Here is an 8852-nt window from a genome sequence, read left to right as displayed (position 1 = left end):
TGGGGTTGTGGCTCAGTGGCAGAGCGCTTGCCTAGCATGCGTGAGGCACTGGGTTCGATCCTCAGCACCACATTAAAAAAATAAAATAAAGGTACTGTGTACAACTAAACACACACACACATATAAAAGAGAGAGAGAGGGCTGGGAAAGAAGTGAGAACCTGACAATTTTGAGAACCCACAAGTAGTTCAGCACATCTCCTTAGAGGCATCTATCCTATTAAAAAATAGACCAGTTTATTTTATTTTATAAGCCACTTGAGTTTGTGTAGGAAAGGCATCTAAGGTTTTTCCAGCGTTGGAATGACATGGTTCAGAGCTGCCCAATCTCAACTCTCTCTTCATAGACTCCTCTGTCAGTCTTAATAATCATCTGTTGAGCTGCAACTTTGAGCCTGACTCACTGTGGAAAAAAGCAAAGCATGTTGATCGAACACCTCTATTCTCCCCTAACTTGATGAACAGGTGCACAGTGGGGGCAGAAATGAAGCTGTTAGTGTACTTTGAATGGCAGAAAAGTCTATCAGGGAGGGAAACCACCTCAGACTCCTGAGATCCTCTCATCCATGGGGCCACAGTGAAAAGTAAAGAGTGGGAAAGAGACTGGAGCTACTTTAAGCTTTTTAAATGGACTTTCAGAAAATTCCATTTATCAAAGGATAAGATGAGTCTGTTGATTCTATGCCCCGAAAAGCAGACTCACTGGGAAGATGTGAAGTTCACTACCTGTGCAATAAGACGTTTTCCTGAGAGGAGATCATCACTGGGATACTTGTGATTCTGAGATACTTCTTTTTTTCCAGACTGTTAGTCCTGTTTTATTATCTGACTAGAAAACTAGATGATCCACCAGTCCAGAAAGTGAGGGGTGGGCTTAATCCTCTTCCTCACCTATGGATCCTGCCCCTCCCCCTAACCCTTCTTTTTTTGGGGGGAGGGTGTACCAGGGATTGAACTCAGGGACACTAGGCTACTAAGCCACATCCCCAGCCCTATTTTGTATTTTATTTAGAGACAGGGTCTCACTGAGTTGCTTAGTGCCTTGCCTTTGCTAAGGCTGGCTTTGAACTCCCGCCTCAGCCTCCCAAGCTGCTGGGATTAAAGGCGTATACCACTGCATCCTGAAAGGTGAGTGACTCACCCAAGACGGAGATTCAACCAAGAGATTTTATTGGGGTGCTGCCCGAAGAAGAGGCAGAGAGCAGAGAGAGGAGGGGAGGAGGGCAGAGAGAGAAAGAAGAGAGAAGAGAGAAGAGTGTGTGCTTACAAGCTTGGGCTTAAGAAGGGTCGCATAGGGGACGTGGAGGGTGCTGATTGGCAGGGTGACTCAGGAACAGCAAGCGGACACTGTGTCCTGTGGGGATTGGTTGAGGAAACCTTTGAATTTGGCACTCTTGGGGAAGGGGAAGGGATTTGGAGAGGAGGGGGAAGGGTAAGGGATTCCATGATGTTCTCCGAGAAGGGGGAGCCTCCCACACACCCAACACCCCCAGCTTCCTAACCCTTCTTGATGTCCTTCCTTGTCAGGCAGATTGGACTGCCACCCTGGTCCAGAAGGTGGAGGGAGAGGATGATGTGCCTCCAGATGTGCAGGACAAGGAGGGTGCAGGTTCACCATTTACCTGCTGATGCTGATAAGGCTCTGGGAGATCCACATGTGGGCATGGTGAATGGACTTGGCCAATCCCAGGCTCAACACCTGGGTCTGCGGTCTCCAAGAAATCCCCATCTTCAGGCTCCAAATGTAATCCAGCTTCACATGACCCTTGTTCAGCAACTTACAAGGATCTGTTGCAACAGGGCATTGCCTTCAAACAGATGCCGAGGTTCCTGGCCCATCACCAACAGCTCCTGGGCAGCCTTGTGGATCTCCATCAGAGCAAATTTGGCCCTCCAGATCTTACATTTGTTTTGGAGTGCATATTCACCCATCAGCTTCAGTTCTTGGTGAAGGCAGGATTTCTGGAAGGGTCTCCATGAAATCACATATGTTTTGCCACAAACTCTGCTATGGTCCACTGGTATGTTGCTCCGCTGCTGAGATTCTATTTTTGTTGGACAGGCTGTCCCTACTTCTCTCCACAATGTACTTGTTACTAGGAACGTGGAGTCACAGAAATAATAAACAATGATAGTTAACATCTACATCTGTTTGGTTCATTGAATTCTCACAAGAAACCTGTGAGGCTAGTACTGTTGCTCTGATTTTACAGTTGAGAAAAATCAAAGTACAAGGAGATTAAGTAACTTTCTTAAGGTTACCAGGGATTTGAACCCAGGTTGTCTGACTCAAGAACCCCAATTTTTAAAGCACTATTATATAGTAGTAGTAATTTGGGGGGGCTTAAATACAAAGATTTAGCAGGGTATGGTGCACACCTGTAAATCCCAGTTACTCAGGAATCAACTGAGTTAGGAAGATTGCAAGTTCAAGGCCAACCTTGGCAAGTTCAAGGCCAGCCTGGGCAACATAGTGAGACCCTATCTCAAAATAATAAAAGGGCTGGGGACATCCTCAGCAAAAAAAAATGAGGTGCTAAGTAACTCAGTAAGACCCCATCTCTAAATAAAATATTTTTAAAAAGGGCTGGGAAATGTAGCTTGGTGGCTTAATGCACCAGGGTTCAATCCTCAGTACTGCTAAATAAATAGATTTAGCCATAAACTCCTAAAATTATGTACATTTGTGAATTTTGGCCCTTAGTTCTGTAAGTTTGGGCATAATTATATAGAATTTAGTGATTGTAAAATGGTTTCAACAGCTTACAAAATATTCTTACAATCAATAAAAACTGAATTTCTTTGTACCATTAAGTTCACTTAAATGAACTGATTTGTTCTAAAGGTATTATTAAGTTGCTAAGATAATGCTCAGATTAAACCAATTGAGCTTACTTGCGTGTTCTGTCTTGTGTTGGGGATTGAACTCAGGGCCTTATGCATACTCTACCACTGAGCTACATCCCCAGAGCTTGCTTAAAGTTTATCAAGTCTTTATTTGGGAAGGAAGGATTGGAAAGAATTTTTTTTTTTTTTTTTTGTACTAGAAATCGAACCCAGAGGCACTTCTGCCACTGAGCTACCTCCTCAGTTCTTTTTATTTTGATTTCAAGACAGGGTCTCACTAAGTTGCTTAGGGACTTCCTAAATTGCTGAGGTTAGCCTCAAACATGTGATCCTCCTGCCTCAGCCTCCTAAGTTTCTGGAATTCCAGGTGTGTACCACCATGCTGGGCCTAAAGGAAGATTATTCTAAAAATAAAAACAAAATAAAACAAAAACCAATCTAAAGAAAATTTATGTTGGAGTATGTTCCTTTTGCTAAATTTTTCTATTATGAGCAGAGAGACTTCTGAAATCTTTCATTCATCTTAGAGCCTAAAATGCCTAATATGTAATAACTACTACAAATCACAATTATTAATATTTTAACCAATATTTTTGGTATTGAGGATTGACCCCAGGGATGCTTTACTACCAAGCTACACCTCCAGTCATTTTTATTTCTTATTTTGAGACAGTCTCAATAAGTTGCTAAGGCTGGCCTTGAATTTGTGATCCTTTTGACTTACCTCCTGAGAGCTGGGATTACAGGTGTGAGTCACTGCATGTGGGTATTTATATTTTTTATTTGTGTGTGTGTGTGTGTGTGGTGTGTGCTGGGAATCAAGGGCCTCTTGCCACACACTGCCACATTAGGTAAGTATTTTACCACTGAGTTAAGTTCCCATCCCTATAAAGGACTTAGTAATAGCATGCTCTATGTTAGCCTTTAAGTCTAGGAGAAAAAGGTGTATAATAATAACTACTTTACAGAGAGAAAGAGTGAGGCTCAAAGCTCATGTACCTAAGTCACATAAATGGTAAATTAAGGTTTGGAACTCAAGGTTTCCTGATTTCAAAGTCCAAGCTCTTAGGCCACAAATAATTGCAGATTTGTTCTAAGAAATAGATACTTCTTTAAATAATCTGAAAATTATTATTATAAGGATGCTTCTTCAACAAATTTGAATATAAAGTCCAGACTCTGTTTAATCCCAAATGGTTCCACAGATATCAAATCAAAATATGAAATGGGAAGCATTAGGGGCCACTATCTTTTCTTCTTGATGTTCAATACAGGACCCACGTGACACTGTTGATATGTCATGAGCATATACACCTTATGAATGGTTGCAAGGTCATCAGCATTTTTTCTTACTAGCAAATTTAAGGCATCTCTGTTGGGGACCACAAATCAAGTCAAGATGGCGCCTGGCAGTTTGCCAGGCGGAGTGGTTTGGGAGGCAACACCACCCAGCTATTAAGATGATGGGGATTCCTTATTGGCTGATTGCTGTATCTGGATGATGCTAATTGAGTCAAGCTGTGTGTAATCAGTTAGGTATATATACACCGCTGTTCCGTAATAAAGCAGTTCCCGCTTCAACCTTCAAGTTGCTTGTCACCTCCCGGTTATTTTGCCCAGCCGGACTGCGGCACATCTCTGTGGAAACTGTTGAAATAGTATAGTGGGCACATTGTTCACTGTATGGGGAGAGGCAAATAGAGCAGCAATATGAATAATAATTGGGCACCAAATAGCATGGCAAAAACCAAGCATCCCAGGTGGGTCTGCCTGTGCAACCTAAAAGAAAAACTACAGAAAGAGAGTGATTATTATCTTCTTGGTTTTGGTGATGAAAATGCAAGGTGCCCTCAAATAACCAAAATATCCTTTCAAAACTAATATGGAGAGATGGTAGAGTCACTAGCAAAAATTTCCAACTCTGATGTCTCACCTTATGACAAACTATGGATGGCATAGAAATAGCTTTAAGAAACCACAGCTGACTGATTCCTGGGAATGCCATCTAGCAAAGAACAACTCACCAAATTAGGATAACGTCAAAGGATGTGTTAATGACTATATGACTTAAACAAGTCACAAATATACCCTCTTTTCCATAGCCAGAACACAGAGTTCCACGGTAGAAGTGGGAGTAACCCTTCTCATGTTCATACTTAACAACTCAGAAGATTTCTGCTTTTCTTTGTGGGGGTGGTGGGGATGCCAGGGATTGAACTTGGGAGCACGTGACCACTGAGCCACATTCCTAGCCCTATTTTGTATTTTATTTAGACAGGGTCTCACTGAATTGCTTAGTGCCTCTCTTTTGCTGTGGCTAACTTTGAACTCACAATCCTCCTGTCTCAGCCTCCCAACAAGCTGCTAGGATTACTGCACCCGGTAGATTTCTACTTTTTGTGTCTGCAACTTTAGTAGGTTCAGTAGGATTAGAGGTCCTATTTCCCAAGGGAGGAATGCTTCCTCCAGGAAACAGACATTGAATTGGTTTTGCTGTTGAGTCAATGGCAGAAAAGGAGTTTACAATATTGGCTAGGGTGATTGATCCTGATCATTACGTGGAAGTTAGGTTGTTACTACCAACAGGTGCAACTGTTGTTTCTAATGGATTCACCAGGGAACCTCTTAATAACTGTTGGTGTAAAACTATAGCAAAGCAATAACGCAATAAAGACAGGACCAACTACCCATTAAGGCTTGAATCCTGTGGAAATGAAGGGAAAGAATCCCTTCTAGCCAACATGTTGGCAGAGAGTAAAAGAAACATGGATTGTCTTGACAGTGGGAAAAGGCAGTTATAAATACCAGCTTAGCCTTATGACCACCTATAGCTCTGTGGATATCTGATATTCATTGATGGTTTCTTTTTCTTCTCAATTTCCATACTAGCTGATGTGAAAAACACCTATGGTGGCTAGTTTTACAATTTAGATTCCAGATGGAGGGATAATTGCACTGAGATCTCTTGGCGATGATAGAGTTGGTAACTGATGTTCTTTATGCTTCCCCTGTGCTGCCCACCCACATCCATTCCTGATTTTGTTTACCTGCACCCCAGAAAATTAACCTCCATGGAATGCATCACCTAGGCTCTCACCTGGGTTCAGCCAATGGAAGACAGAAGCTTGGCATGCAGGAGAAGAGAGAATTTGAGGTCCCCCATACCTGTTCTGAGCTCTATTTGAGACTTTTCTCTTTCTTTCTTTTTTTTTTTTAGTACTGGGGAGTGGACCCAGGGTCTCATATGTGCTAGGCTAGTGCTCTATCACTGAGCTACATCCCCAGCCTTTTTTTTTTTTTAAAGAGAGAGAGAGAGATAATTTTTTTTAATATTTATTTTTTAGTTTTCGGTGGACACAACATCTTTATTTTACTTTTCTGTAGTGCTGAGGATCAAACCCAGCGCCCTGCACATGCCAGGCGAGCGCACTACTGCTTGAGCCACATCCCCAGACCCATCCCCAGCCTTTTTTAAGTCAAATTAATTTTTTTTTGTGGGGGGGGATTTACTACTGAGCTACAACCTCAGAACTTTTTTTATTTTTGAGACAGGTTCTCACTAAGTTGCTCAGGCTGACATTGAACTTTCAATCCTTCTGCCTTAAGCACTGAGATTAAAGGCAAGCACCACTATGGCTCACTTGCCCTGCCTGCACCTCTTAAATATTCCCTTTATAAAAGTTTCTGGAATTATCTGAATTTAGTTCAGTTTCCTGCCGAGACCCTATCTGATAGATCAACCATTTAAAGGTATGTTGCAAAATTCTCAGAATAAATCTTGAGTTTATTAAAAATAAGTTAATGAATTAAAAAACATTAAGAAAGATAGGAGATGAAAGTTAAATAAACTCTTTACTCAACATATATACAAACAGGTATTGAGAATATAAAAATTAAAGTCAGTTGCTATCTAGTGTACAAGTTAGCTAGGAGATGTGTATGTACATAAACTGCACAGGGTGCTAAGGACCCTCTGATAGCATTATCTAAAGTAGTATGGTACAGATTTGAAGTTGACTCATTTATTTCATATTATGGATTTAATTTAGCACCCCACCCAAAATGACCATTTGGGGGCATGTAAAATCTAAGAGAAACAATTATTTTAAAAATACTATTTTCATATACTGTCTTAGTGTAAGATATTAATTCTCAATATAACAGAGAAAGATCTGGAGAGAAACTCACCAAAGTGTTCCCAGTTGTTACCTTTGAGAAGTGAAAATAAGAGAAAAAAGTCCATTATCACTTTATATATTTCTACATTATTTTTTTTTCTACTGGGGATTGAACCCAAGGAGGCCTAAACACTGAGCCACATTCCCAGCCCTTTTTATATTTTATTTAGAGACAGGATCTCAATAAGTTGCTTAGGGCCATGCTTAGTTGCTGAGGCTAGCTTTGAACTTGTGATCCTCCTGCCAAAGCCTCCCAGGCTGCTGAGATTACAAGCATGCACCACTGCATCTGGCTTCAATTTTTAATTTAATTTTTTAAAAAAATTGCTATGCAACTAGATATGCAGTATAAAAGAAAGGAAATAATGCTTACACAGAACTCAGGAGGATTAAAGAATGAGTATAGGGGCTGGGGATGTGGCTCAAGCGGTAGCGCGCTCGCCTGGCATGCGTGCGGCCAGGGTTCGATCCTCAGCACCACATACAGACGAAGATGTTGTGTCCGCCAAATACTAAAAAATAAATATTGAAAAAATTCTCTCTCTCTCTCCCTAGGGATGAAGCTCAGTGGTAGAGCACTTGCCTAGCATGCATGAGGCCAGAGTTCAACCCCAGTACCACACACACACAGAAAACAAAACAAAACAACCTAGGAGAGGAGCTACTTCATGAAGTAGAGAAAGGGAAGAGGATACAACATGATCTCAGACTATCTTATCAGATTTTCAGATTGCTGTACCTCGTTCACACTTGCTACTGGAAATTAATTTGTTGATAGGTCCTTTTCAGAAAATAAATATGTATCAAGTCCCTACTCTATGCCAGTGTAACAGATACCAAGGCAGCGTAAGTCAAAGTTCGTGTTCTCAAAGCATTTACAGTCCCAATGGGGAGTTAAGACATTCTGAGAACACAGACAGCCATGGTTAAGTGCCAAGGGGTTTGGCCCATGAAAGAACAGAAAAAGTTGAGTAATTGCCAAGGTTTGAGCCTGGGAGCCTTGGAACAGTGGTGCCATTTATAAAAATGGAAAGTTGGGAAAAGAGAGCCAATTCAGAAGCAGATATACCTATAGTAAAATGCATAGCCCATGCAAATCACTTGGGCTATGCAGATGAGGGCTGCAGACATAATGTTTAGCCAGCAAGCTGCTGTCAGGAACTAATCTCCACTTTTTCTTGATGTGGACCATGTGCCAGGCATGGTGCAACGCTCTTTGCATACGTTATCATTTAATCCTCCCAAGTCTCTGAGAAGAGAGGAGATGGACGTGGATAAGCTATGTGTGGAATAAAGAATCTGGGTGGGGCCTGATGGAAAGTCAAATATGAACAATCAGATATGAAACATCATGAAGCCCTGAATCTGCTACAGGAAGAAAAAGGCAGGGCATGGTGGTGCACACCTGATATCCCAGCAGCTCAGAAGGCTGAGGCAGGAGAAATGCAAGTTCAAAGCCAACCTCAGCAACTTAGTGAAGCCCTAAGCAACTTATTGAGACCCTGTCTCTAAATAAAGTACAGAAAAAACAAAAATGCTGGAATGTGTCTCAGTGGTAAAGTGCCCAGTACTGGGGTTCAATCCCCAGTACCAAATATTTATCTATTTGTGTGTGTGTGTGCGTATGTGTGTGTGTGTGTGTATATATATATATATATATATATATATATATATATATATATATTGAGTGGAGATGAAAGGGTGGAAGCAGGAGAATACCTGGTATACTTAACATGATCTTTTTAGAAAGCCTGCAATATTTAGGATAGATTGGAATCATCCATTTAAACTAAATCAGGCCCGTGCATTAGCATATGTCTATAATCCC

The 8852-nt window shown here is 41.3% G+C and overlaps 1 protein-coding gene across 1 annotated transcript; it reads right to left on the bottom strand.

Annotated features, from left to right (window-relative positions):
* Positions 1-1769: 1769 nt before the first annotated feature.
* Positions 1770-2146, bottom strand: LOC114094107 (small ribosomal subunit protein uS4-like). Its single transcript, XM_027937052.2, has one exon. It carries the CDS (start codon positions 2139-2141, stop codon positions 1770-1772), a length of 372 nt encoding a protein of 123 aa, XP_027792853.1. The 5' UTR covers positions 2142-2146.
* Between the last annotated feature and the right edge of the window lie 6706 nt (positions 2147-8852).

Source organism: Marmota flaviventris, chromosome 10 (genome assembly GCF_047511675.1).
Source record: "Marmota flaviventris isolate mMarFla1 chromosome 10, mMarFla1.hap1, whole genome shotgun sequence".
Classification (NCBI taxonomy): Eukaryota; Metazoa; Chordata; class Mammalia; order Rodentia; family Sciuridae; genus Marmota; species Marmota flaviventris.
This window is presented reverse-complemented; position numbering and strand designations above follow the sequence as displayed.

Bases quoted from the DNA above. Each gene is read 5' to 3' on its own strand.
- LOC114094107 (XM_027937052.2), bottom strand. From the start codon at position 2,141: ATGTTAACTATCATTGTTTATTATTTCTGTGACTCCACGTTCCTAGTA.